The following is a 12,392-nucleotide window of genomic DNA, read 5'->3' as shown; positions in this document are numbered from 1 at the left end:
GGTAGTAGGTTTTTGTCTTCCTTGCTTCTGCGTAGGGTTAGTAGGTTGATGGTGGTGCTCCTCCCTGTTTTAGGTATGCATCGGCGGAGGAGTGAGGGTGTGGGTACTCCGATAGCCCCCTCCAGGGGCATCCCTGCTCGCTATACTTGGGTGACTAGCGATGTGTGGGGCGTTCCGTTGTGGATGACGAAGGCCGATCTTCAAAGGCTCCGTGATCAGGGGGCGATTTGTGGTGGCGGCGACGTGGAGCGGTAGTATGAGCTTGCCCTCCCGGATGCCGATGAGCGTGTTTGCTATCTGAATCTCAATTCGCCATTGTACCGGACTGGATGTGGGTTTACGAGTCGATGTTCACTCGGCTCGGCGTGCGACTTCCTTTTTTCGCCGTTTGTTCAGAATTTGCTGAGTCGGTATTTCGTGGCGTCGTCTCAGCTTCACCCGAATAGCTGGGCCGCCGTTCGGTCTTTTGAGCCGGTGTGTCAGTACCACGATCTTCTGGTTTCTATTTCTGTTTTCCTCTTTCTTTTCTTATGCACTCTTCCGACTAAGGAGGGGAAGCATAAGAAAGGGTATATGTCGTTCCGGGCTCATCCTCATCGCTGCATTTTTAGTTTATTTGAGGATTCTTTTCATGGTTTCAAGAGAGAGTATTTTAAAGTGCGCCCTGTCCAGGGGCATCATTCGTTTTGGTTGACGTTAGAGGGCGAGCGACGGTTTTCGACCTATTGGAATTTCCGTGCCGGGCCGTCGGTTTTGACTAAGGTCAGCTATGATGGTTTGTGTTCAGAGGATATGGATATTGCTAGTGTTCTGTGGCATTTGTTCGGGGAGCGCCCGTTAAATCCTCGAGACGTCATGGGGGATCCTGTGGCCTGTCGGACGTATATTGGTGTGTGGCTTGTTTCTTTCTTTTGTTTTCATGTTTGTTTTCCGATTTTGTAACTTGATGTTTTTCTTTGGTTTCTTTCAGTTGAGATGGATGGTGGTTTGACTTCTCTGGCGCGGTTAAAGGCAGCGATGGATCGGGAAGAGGGGTCGTCGGCGTCTCCTACTACCCCTGCCTCTAATCCTGCTGCGGATTCTCGAGTTGTTTCTCAGGAGGTGGTTTCATCTGGGGTGAGGGTTGGTGCTCGGGCTTCACTTGGTCCTGTGAACTCGCCTGAAGTCGTTGTGGTTACGGCTGCCGAGGTTTCTCGGAAGAGAAAGAGGCCTGAGGAGCCTAGCAGTGAGACCTTCGGGGAGGAGGGTGCTGTGCCCACTGTGATGGACCGACGTTTTGATGCTTCGGGGTTCATAGATCAGCACTTGATGCCTGGCACAGAGCCATTTTTTGATGATTGTGATGTTTCCTTTCAAGCTAAGTCGGTGTATCGCGCCCTCCTCCGATCTGCTGTTATTATCCGAAAGGCTGAGCCTGTGATGGCTCAGGTCGGTTTGTTGGACAAGAAGCTCCGTCATTCCCAAGCTGAGGTGGCTAAGTTGAAAGAGCAGTTCGAAGCTGCCGAGGTAGCGAGAGAGAAGGCAGTGAAGTCTTCCAAGGAAGCTGGGGCGGAGATCCTCCGTCTTTCCGAGGTCGAGACTTCGCTTCTTTCTCAGCTGGGTGCGGAGCGGCAACGGGCTTCCAACGCGGGTTCTCAGGTTGTCGTGCTTCTTGGCGAGCTGGAGGTTTTGAAGGCCGAAGTCGCTGCTCTGAAGAAGGAGAAGGTGGAGTTGTTGGCCGATGTGAAGGGTGCGATCGTGGCCACCGAGGAAACGATGAGGGCTCAGGCTTCGGTGTTGGCTCCGGGTGTGGGCGTGTCTGTAATGGGGGCTTTCAAGACTGTCCGTGATGGCCGAATCGTTGACCTTGAGTAGTTTTATTATATCTTGTTATTTTAGTTTGTTTGAATTTGGTCTTATTTTGGATATTTGGTTGGCCGTCGGCCGTGTATTTGATATGTTTTGAACTCTGGGTTGTGCCATCATGGCCGCTTATAACTTGCTTTCCTTTGATGACTCGTGTGGCCGTTCGGGCTTTTATGTTTTATTTTGAGCCGTTATATGTTTAAGCCGTTGTGACTTAGGACCTTTGGTAGGTGACGAACGAACTCTTGACGGTTTAGAATTTATCTAATGAAGTCTCGTTGTAAAGTATAGTTTCCAAACCAATCAATAATCCTTTCATGCAAAAATTTTTGGTTGTCACAAATAACAAACCCCAAATAAGAAATAACCGGAGTATTTTAGACTCCGGGTCGTCTCACGAAGAGTAGCAATGAAGTGCTCAATTATTGGCTATGAAAATGCAAGGGGGGTTTGGTTGATATTGGCAAGAAATTTAAATGACAAGGAAAAGTAAATTGAGCAAGTAATTAAAGAAAGCAAGTAATAAAGAGAGACATTCATGGCAATAGATTGAGATCATAGGCTTTCTATCCTAGTCATGCATGATTAATTCATCTTATTTAGTTAATTCACACATCGGGAGAATGTCAAACAAGACTAATTAATCATGTCACAAATAGAAACAAGAATTTATCTCATTACGTCAACTCCAACAAATAGGGAGAAAGTCTAATGAGACTAGCTAATCTCAATCCAAAAGTCCTAACTAACTTACTAATTAAACTAGCAAAAGATTAGCGTTAATGGAAACAATATTCCATAAGTCCTAATCAAATCACTAATTAAATTAGCAAAAGATTAGCGTCAATGGAAACAATACTAGCTAACAACTCTAGATCACCAACATGAGTTGGGTTTTACATGACTCAAGATTGCCCAATTACTCTTTCCAAGCCAAGACTGCTCAAAATCTACTCTAACATCCTTCCAAGCATTTTATCAAACACTTGGAAGGCATAAAAAGAAAGCATAATAAATGAGCAAGGAATAGTAAAATCTACCAACTACCAATTGCAAGAAAAGTAAATCAACAATTCAAATTAACACAAAAAGAACATCAAACATAAAATTGCATTAAAATAAATGATCCAAATCCAACAAGGTTCATGAACATAAAAACAACAAAATGAAAGAAATGAACAAGTAAAAACTAGAAGAGTAGAGATGTAATAACAAGAAATTAAAAGGAGAAACTAAATCAAAACAAGAATTAAAAGTTGGATTTAAGAAAATTAAACCTAAACTACCCTAAATTCTAGAGAGAAGAGAGAGCTTCTCTCTCTAGAATTCTACCCTAAAACATGATGAAAACTAAACTATGACTACTTGGTTCATTTCCCCCTCAATCCTTAGGTTCAATAGCATCAGAAATGGGTTGGATTGGGCCCAAAATGAGCTGCAAAATCGCTGGGGGCGATTTCAATAAAGTGGGCCACGGACAGCATCGGCGCACGCGCGCAAAGTGCGCGTGCGCGCCCCTGAACGCGAAGCAACATATGGCAAAATTTATATCATTTTAAAGCCCTGGATGTTAGCTTTCCAACGCAACTGAAACCGCCTCATTTAGACCTCTTTAGCTCAAGTTATGGTCGTTTGAGTGCGAAGAGGTCGGGCTTGACAGCTTTACGGTTCCTTCATTTCTTCATGAGTTCTCCCACTTTACATGATTTTCTCCTCACTTTTTCCATCCGATACTTGCCTTATGAACATGAAATTACTCAACAAACATATCAAGGCATCAAATGGAATTAATAGTGAATTAAAATCATCAATTTTAGGGCTTAAAAAGCATGTTTTCACATTTAAGAACAAATCAAGGGAGAACTACAAAACCATGCTATTTCATTGAATAAATTTGAGAAAAGGTGATAAAATCCCCCAAAATGAGCACAAGATAAACCACAAAATTGGGGTTTATCAAATCTCCCCACACTTAAACTAAGCATGTCCTCATGCTAAGAATAAAGAAGGACAAGAAAAGGGTATGGACATTTATTCAATGCGAATAAACTATATAAACCTATCTACATGCATGCAACTAAATGCAATATGACTCTATCTACTTGGTTAAAAGCAAATCAATCTCCATGATTACATATGAACAAGTAGGGCTAAGATCATATGACGATTCATGAATCCTACCAATTTGAATATCAAAATAAAGTTCAATTTGACTTGCAAGAAGAAAGCTCATGAAAGCCGGGAACAAGGAATTGAGCATCGAACCCTCACCGGAAGTGTATCCGCTCTAGTCTCTCTAGTGTATAGAGTCAATCACTCAATTCTCTTCTAATCATGCTTTCTATGATTTGTTTTTCATCTAACAATCAACAATTATTCAATGCATGCATACATTCATCATGAGGACTTATTCATAGGTTGTAATGGGGCTAGGGTCAAGGTGGGATGTATATGGTCAAGTGAGCTTGAAATTTGTATCTTTGATTAGCCTAAGCTCTCACCAAACCTATATAGCAACCTATAAAATTCTAATACACAACCTAGCTACCCATGATTCCCACTTTTTCACATACTCATGCATTCTCTTTAATTCATATTCCATATGCATTGATTTTTATTGAACTTTACTTTGGAGCATTTTTGTCCCAATTTTATTTCTTTTTCTCTTTTTTTTTATATATATATGTTTTTTTTATTATCATTTTTTTTCTAAAGTATATACAAACATATCAATGTATATGGTTTTACATATAGTGCATGAATATGTACCCAATTCCGAATATTTTTAGCAAAAATAAAAATTACACTTTTATCTCAACCAATGTCCCAAGTTTCCCATACCCAAATGATAAACACTCTCACTAGCCTAAGCTAATCAAAGATCCAAATTAAGGACATTTATTGTTTTTCACTTAGGGGTAGTGATGTGCTAAAATTAAGAACAAAAAGGATTCAATAGGCTCAAATTTGGCTAACAATGGTTGATGAAAGGTAGGATATTTGGGTAAGTGAGCTAAATGAAATGATGGCCTCAATCATATAAATGCATGTATACATGGAACAATGGACATAAAGAATCAAATAAATTAAAGATTACAATCATAGAGAGAAAACAATGCACACAAGAATGGAAAATAAGTGGTTATAAGATGTAACCACACCATTAGGCTTAAAACTCACATGCTTGTGTTCTTAGCTCAAAAACCATGTTCCAAAATAAATTCTTCAAGCAAGTTTGTCACAAAAAATTTTTTCAAATTGGTAGGGTGCCCTAAAAAATAATTTTTCTTGGAAAAGAAATCATCACCCTAACCAAGTAGTCCTAACATAAAAAAAATGCTCAAATATGTACAAATTTTAACTATCATGCAACCTATCATGCAATGCAACAACTAACTAGCAAAGGAAATCAAGAATTGGTGTTGAAAGAAAGAAATTGTTACCCATGGAGATCGGTCAGACGACCTCCCCACACTTAGAAATTTGCACCGTCCTCGGTGCATACAAAGAAGAGCAAGGTGGACGGGTTTCTACAATTGATGAGCTCCTTCAAAAGGTTGTGTGGGTGAACTTGTTTGTTGTCCCATTTAGAAGCCCTTCTATTCCTTTCCTTCTTGGTGGCCAACCTAAAAGGAAAGAAAAAGAAAGAAAATTAAGCCTACAACAAAGATAGCAAAGCAAGTAGAACATAGGCGGGGCTAATGCCAAATAAGAGTAAAGTTCTCACTATATGTTAGCTACGCATGTAAGTGAGAGAGCAATATAGGCAAAGGCATATCAATTAATACTTGATGCAAGAGTGAAGTCAAAGCATAGGTACATGAGATGAAAAGCATGTTGCATCAAGCCTAATCAACAATCGACACGAACAAGATTAGTGATAAGTATGAGAGCATTTGGTCCCATCCTAACTCAACGATAATAAGGTACAAAAACAAGGGATCATGAGTTAGGAAGGACTAAAGCACTAATCTTGTGTGTAAAGCAAATATTACAATTAATATCAAACAAGTCACAAAGCACCAAGATTAACCAAGAAATTCTCAACAATTGAATATAAGAATCCAACATCATTATTAAAATAAGAAACGTAGAAAATAAAAGGAAAAACAAGTTACAAAAAAAAAAAAAAAATTAAAATGCAATGCATGAAAACAAGGAAATGCAATAAAAGAAAATGGGAAAAAAGAAAAAAAATTTTTTTTAATTTTTTAAAATTTTTTTTTTATTTTTTTTTAATAATAATTTTTTTCTTTTTATATTTTTAAAAGAAAGAAAAAAAATTTTCCAAGAGAGGAAGAAGAAAGAAAAAAAAAATAGAAAGAAAGAAGAAGGAAAGAAGAAAGAAGGAGAAGGAGAAAGGAGAAAAACATGGTGTAAATCCGCGCATATGCGCCATGTGTGCTTATGCACGGATGCAGCATGTACAATCCGCGCGCGCGCGCCATGTGTGCATGGGCGCGGATGCGACAGGGACAATCGGCGCGCGCGCGCCATGCGTGCTTACGCGCGGATCGCCTGGCACAAAGTAGGCATAAAGTGGGCACAACTCTCTGTTTTTTGTACCAGGAGTGTGATATGCACCACCCGCGCGCGCGCACTGCGCGCTTGGGCGCCGATTCCCGTTTTTTTTTTTTTAAAGAAGCACAAACACAGAATTTAATACTCTCCTAATCTATAAACATTCTAAAGCAAGCAAAATTCAAATTTAACAACAAATCTTTTTGGATTTTTTTTTTGAAAAATTTTCAAATACACTAAAAACAAAACTTATACTACAAGCAAAATGCAATCTAACTACAACTATTCTAAGCAAAGCATGAATGCAATAAACAACCTACCAACAAAAGCAAAATGCATAAGAGTATAAAATAAGAAAAACTACCTACAATGGCAACTCCAATCACATATTGACCAAATCTAAAAGAGAGTGGAAAGAGTTTACCATGGTGGGGTGTCTCCCACCTAGCACTTTTAGTTTAAGTCCTTAAGTTGGACATTTGGGAAGCTCCTTGTTATGGTGGCTTGTGCTTGAATTCATCTTGAAACTTCCACCAATGCTTGGTTTTCCATTGTGCTCCAAAATTTCCAATGAGTTGCAACAAGTCTTGATGGAGTCCTTCACAAGCTAAGGGTTCCCAAAATTGATCCTCCTTGCGCGATCCGGGATCCCACACTTTGTTTTCACATCCGTCCTTGGGTTGATCATGGTGATTTCCTCCGGGTGGCAAGAGAAATGAATTCTCATAGGAGCACCAATCTATTCTCCTAGACCTATCCAATTGAGCACTAGTCCAACCCTTGCTCTTTGAAGCTTCAACCATGATGAGCCTAGACTTACAACGCCAACCACTAAACATCCTCTTCTTACGCTTAATTCCACAAAGCGTCCTAAGTTGGCCATCCGTCTCAAGCAAACCAAATTCAAGTGGGATAGTAAAGCTAAGAGTTAGAAGTTTTACCCACTCAAATGAAGGATTGGATGACAACCTAGGTGGAGGAGTTCCCAATGATCTTGACAATGCACGCTCCACTCCCGTCCATTCTTTTTGGAAGGCTTCCACCACTTAGCAAGGTTTTTCAAGCTCTACCTCTTGCCAAGCTTCTTCAACTTCAACTTCTTCCTCTTGGTGGCTCACTTCCAATTCAATTTCTTCTTCATTGCTCACCAAGGGCATGGGAGGTGAGGTATCTTCTTCCTTACCCTCTATGTCAAACCCAATTGGAGAGGATTCAATTGTGCATAAGAATTCTTCAATGATTGAATCCATCTCTTGGTCGACCTCTTCAAAGGCTTCAACCACTTCTTCCGGCTCAATTGTCTTAACTTCCTCCCCTTGTGACAATTCTGGCTTCAGCCTCTCTTCTTCACATTGAAGCTCTAAACTCACTCCCTCACTATGCTCCTTAATTGCCTCTCCACATTTGTCAATGGGAGTGCCTTGGTTGCTTAGGCTTAGTTGGGAGGAGGCCATATTGCTAACGGCTTCCACTAGGATAGCCATCTTGGCTCCTAGCTCCTTAAACTTCTTTTCATCCTCCTCATGTTGCCTTAAGATATGAGATTTAAGATCTCTCAATTCTTGCATGGGGGCTTCATCGGGAGGTGATGGTGGAAGAGAAGGTTCATTGTTTGGGAGAAAAGTTTCAAGATCTTCCAATTCTTCATCATTCATTATATGCTCAGGAGGTTGCGCATTATCCTCCTCAACACCAAATTCAAGCTCATTGGAAGAAGGTTCAACAACTTCCACAAAATCATCAACAATGTTACTCGGTGTGGAAGTGCTCTTAAGTTTGAAATCCACCTCTTGTTCAACTTCTTCTAACTCTTCAACCACTTCTTCTTCTTCAACAATCTCTCCCTCCTCCACTTGTTGCAAGACATACCCTATCTCCTTGTCCTCATGTTGAGATTCTAAAATCTCCTTCATGCTCCTTTCTTTGGTTGATTTCTCACACTCATCTGTGGAGATGCTTTGCTTGTTGCATGAGTCCCATGAGTCCAAGTTGGCTTTAATTTTGGCAAGGTTAGCCTCAATAGCTTCATAATTCCTCCTTTGGGCTTCCTCTTGCTCCTTTTGACGGATTATTGCTTGAAACCGATCCATTTCTTCCTTGAGACGATCCATTGACTCTTGGATGGATGGATATGGGTGTTCTTCCATAGAGGGTTGTGGTGGAAAGGGGAATTCACTTTGTGGTTGAAAGTTATCATACATGGGAGGTGATTCATCTTGATAATAGTATGGAGGTGGTGATTCTTGAGGGTATTGGTGGTGGAATTGGGGTGGTTCTTCATATGGTTCATATGGTTCACAAGGTGGTTGGTATGGTGGATATGGGTTAGGGTCATATGGAGGTGGTTGGTAAAAAGGGGCTTGTGAGTAAGGTGGTTCAAAATTATGTTGAGGAGGTGGTTCATAGGCATATGGTGGTGGTTGTTGACAATCATAATAAGGGTCACCATATCCATTAGATTGATATGCATTAGGATGAGAGTTATACCCATAAGAATCCGGAGGGGGTTGTTGCCATGAAGGTTGTTCATAAGCTTGGGGCTCCTCCCATCTTTGATTATTCCATCCTTGATGCACATCCTCATTGTAGCTCCCATTTCCTACAACATAATTTGAGCCAAACTCATAGCCAAAGGGGTGAGAATTCATAATAGCAAGAGAAAATAAAAACAAAACTAGTAAGAACTAATAAAAACTAACTCCTAAAACAAGCAAAAACTAGCAAAGAAGCATATTAACATATATACAATAGCCAATAACATAACACCATTGCAACTCCCCGGCAACGGCGTCATTTTGACGAACGAACTCTTGACGGTTTAAAATTTATCTAATGAAGTCTCGTTGTAAAGTATAGTTTCCAAACCAATCAATAATCCTTTCATGCAAAAATTTTTGGTTGTCACAAATAACAAACCCCAAATAAGAAATAACCGGAGTATTTTAGACTCCGGGTCGTCTCATGAAGAGTTTCAATGAAGTGCTCAATTATTGGCTATGAAAATGCAGGGGGGGTTTGGTTGATATTGGCAAGAAATTTAAATGACAAGGAAAAGTAAATTGAGCAAGTAATTAAAGAAAGCAAGTAATAAAGAGAGACATTCATGGCAATGGATTGAGATCATAGGCTTTCTATCCTAGTCATGCATGATTAATTCATCTTATTTAGTTAACTCACATATCGGGAGAATGTCAAACAAGACTAATTAATCATGTCACAAATAGAAATAAGAATTTATCTCATTACGTCAACTCCAACAAATAGGGAGAAAGTCTAATGAGACTAGCTAATCTCAATCCAAAAGTCCTAACCAACTTACTAATTAAACTAGCAAAAGATTAGCGTTAATGGAAACAATATTCCATAAGTCCTAATCAACTCACTAATTAAATTAGCAAAAGATTAGCGTCAATGGAAACAATACTAGCTAACAACTCTAGATCACCAACATGAGTTGGGTTTTACATGACTCAAGATTACCCAATTACTCTTTCCAAGCCAAGAATGCTCAAAATCTACTCTAACATCCTTCCAAGCATTTTATCAAACACTTGGAAGGCATAAAAAGAAAGCATAATAAATGAGCAAGGAATAGTAAAATCTACCAACTACCAATTGCAAGAAAAGTAAATCAACAATTCAAATTAACACTAAAAGAACATCAAACATAAAATTGCATTAAAAGAAATGATCCAAATCCAACAAGGTTCATGAACATAAAAACAACAAAATGAAAGAAATGAACAAGTAAAAACTAGAAGAGTAGAGATGTAATAACAAGAAATTAAAAGGAGAAACTAAATCAAAACAAGAATTAAAAGTTGGATTTAAGAAAATTAAACCTAAACTACCCTAAATTCTAGAGAGAAGAGAGAGCTTCTCTCTCTAGAATTCTACCCTAAAACATGATGAAAACTAAACTATGACTACTTGGTTCATTCCCCCTCAATCCTTAGGTTCAATAGCATCAGAAATGGGTTGGATTGGGCCCAAAATGAGCTGCAAAATCGCTGGGGGCGATTTCAATAATGTGGGCCACGGACAGCATCGGCGCGCGCGCGCAAAGTGCGCGTGCGTGCCCCTGAACGCGAAGAAACATATGGCAAAATTTATATCATTTCAAAGCCCCGGATGTTAGCTTTCCAACGCAACTGGAACCGCCTCATTTAGACCTCTGTAGCTCAAGTTATGGTCGTTTGAGTGCGAAGAGGTCGGGCTTGACAGCTTTACGGTTCCTTCATTTCTTCATGAGTTCTCCCACTTTACATGTTTTTCTCCTCACTTTTTTCATCCGATACTTGCCTTATGAACATGAAATTACTCAAAAAATATATCAAGGCATCAAATGGAATTAATAGTGAATTAAAATCATCAATTTTAGGGCCTAAAAAGCATGTTTTCACATTTAAGTACAAATCAAGGGAGAAATACAAAACCATGCTATTTCATTGAATAAATGTGAGAAAAGGTGATAAAATCCCCCAAAATGAGCACAAGATAAACCACAAAATTGGGGTTTATCAGTAGGCCGCTAGTGTTTGGGGATATCCGTTTGTTAGGCCCCGAGGGTGATCAATTCTCAGTGTTGTGGCCGTGTCTCTATTCCGTTTTGGGAGGTAGAAGGGGAAATGGTAGAACATAGTGGAATTTTATTTGGGCCTCGTTAAAACCCTCCGTTATGTCGGGAAAGAGTACCCGTGCTTAATACTTTAAATTATAAAAGGGGAAAACAAATGTAGTAAAGAAAGGAAATGAGTAAAATCTGATAAAAAATAAAATTAGAAAGACAAGGGAGGACCTAAGGTGGTCAATCTAAGTGTAGTAGTGTCGTAAGTTGGCGGCGTTCCATGTCCTCAGAATTTCGTCGCCGTTAAGTTGTTCGAGCTTGTATGCTCCCTTTCCGATTGTGGATTTGATTCTGTATGGTCCTTCCCAATTGGGGGTGAGTTTCCCTTCCCCTGGGGTCGAAGTTCCGATGTCATTTCGCCGTAGGACGAGGTTGTCGGGTGCGAATTCTCGTTTGATAATGCCGTGGTTGTACCTTAAGCTGATTCTTTGTTTTAGGGCTAGCTCTCTGACATGGGCTATGTTTCTTTCTTCGTCGATGAGGTCTCGTTCTGCTTCCTCGTCGTTACCTCCGACCGTTTTCCTTGCGCTTGGGTCTCCTATCTCCACTGGGATGACGGCCTCCACACCGTATGTTAATCGGAAAGGAGTTTCCCCCATGGTCGTTTGGGGGGTTGTTCGGTATGACCATAGGACCGATCCGAGTTCGTCGGCCCATAGTCCTTTGGCTTCGTCGAGCCATTTCTTGAGTCCTTTGATGATTATTTTGTTTACGGATTTCACCTGTCCATTTGTTTGGGGGTGTTCTACCGAGCTGAAACGGTGGGATATACGTAGTCCTTCTAAGAATTCTCTGAATTTTCTGTCAGCGAATTGGGTTCTGTTGTCCGAGATGACGATCTCGGGGATCCCGAATCGGGTGATGATCTGTCGCCAGAGAAATTTTCGGCATTGGGTTGCTGTGATGGAGGCAGGGGCTCGGCCTCGATCCACTTAGTGTAATAATCTATGGGGACGATGAGATATCAGAGTTGACCGGGTGCCGTAGGAAAGGGTCTGACAAGGTCGATCCCCCAGGTGCCGAATGGCCGCTCTACCGATTTGATGCTGAGCTGGTGCGGGGCGGCCTGGTGGATATTGGCGTGTCTTTGGCATTTATCGTAGTTTTTTACTAACTGCATGGAGTCCCGGATAACCGTGGGCCAGAAGTAACCGGCCCGGATGACTCTCTGGGCTAGGGTTTTACCTCCGATGTGGTGGCCGCAACAACCTTCATGGTTTTCGCGGAGTATGTACTCTGTGTCCCCGGGTTCGACGCATTTGAGCAGGGGTTGCGAGAATCCGCGTTTGTATAGTTGTCCTGCGACAACTGTGTAATTGGCGGCTTCCCTTTTTATCCATTTTTCCTCTTTGGGGTCTTCTGGTAGTGTTCCGTCGAGGAGGTATTGTAGGATAGGGTA

General features: G+C 40.7%; 2 protein-coding genes across 2 annotated transcripts; one reads left to right on the top strand and one right to left on the bottom strand.

Annotated features, from left to right (window-relative positions):
* Positions 1–955: 955 nt before the first annotated feature.
* Positions 956–12,353, top strand: LOC148574179 (uncharacterized). The gene is made up of 2 exons (XM_088504194.1): positions 956–2,075; positions 10,894–12,353. The coding sequence occupies exon 1, from the start codon at positions 976–978 to the stop codon at positions 1,852–1,854; it is 879 nt and encodes a 292-aa protein (XP_088360320.1). The 5' UTR covers positions 956–975; the 3' UTR covers positions 1,855–2,075; positions 10,894–12,353.
* Positions 11,179–11,592, bottom strand: LOC148574180 (uncharacterized). The gene has a single exon (XM_088505864.1). The coding sequence runs from the start codon at positions 11,590–11,592 to the stop codon at positions 11,179–11,181; it is 414 nt and encodes a 137-aa protein (XP_088361990.1).
* Positions 12,354–12,392: the final 39 nt, after the last annotated feature.

This window comes from Arachis ipaensis, chromosome B2, assembly GCF_059453495.1.
Source record: "Arachis ipaensis isolate K30076 ecotype BB chromosome B2, ASM5945349v1, whole genome shotgun sequence".
Classification (NCBI taxonomy): Eukaryota; Viridiplantae; Streptophyta; class Magnoliopsida; order Fabales; family Fabaceae; genus Arachis; species Arachis ipaensis.
This window is presented reverse-complemented; position numbering and strand designations above follow the sequence as displayed.

What these genes read in the sequence shown, in the direction of transcription:
- LOC148574179 (XM_088504194.1), top strand. Translation starts at nt 976, where the DNA reads ATGGATGGTGGTTTGACTTCTCTGGCGCGGTTAAAGGCAGCGATGGAT.
- LOC148574180 (XM_088505864.1), bottom strand. Translation starts at nt 11,592, where the DNA reads ATGGGGGAAACTCCTTTCCGATTAACATACGGTGTGGAGGCCGTCATC.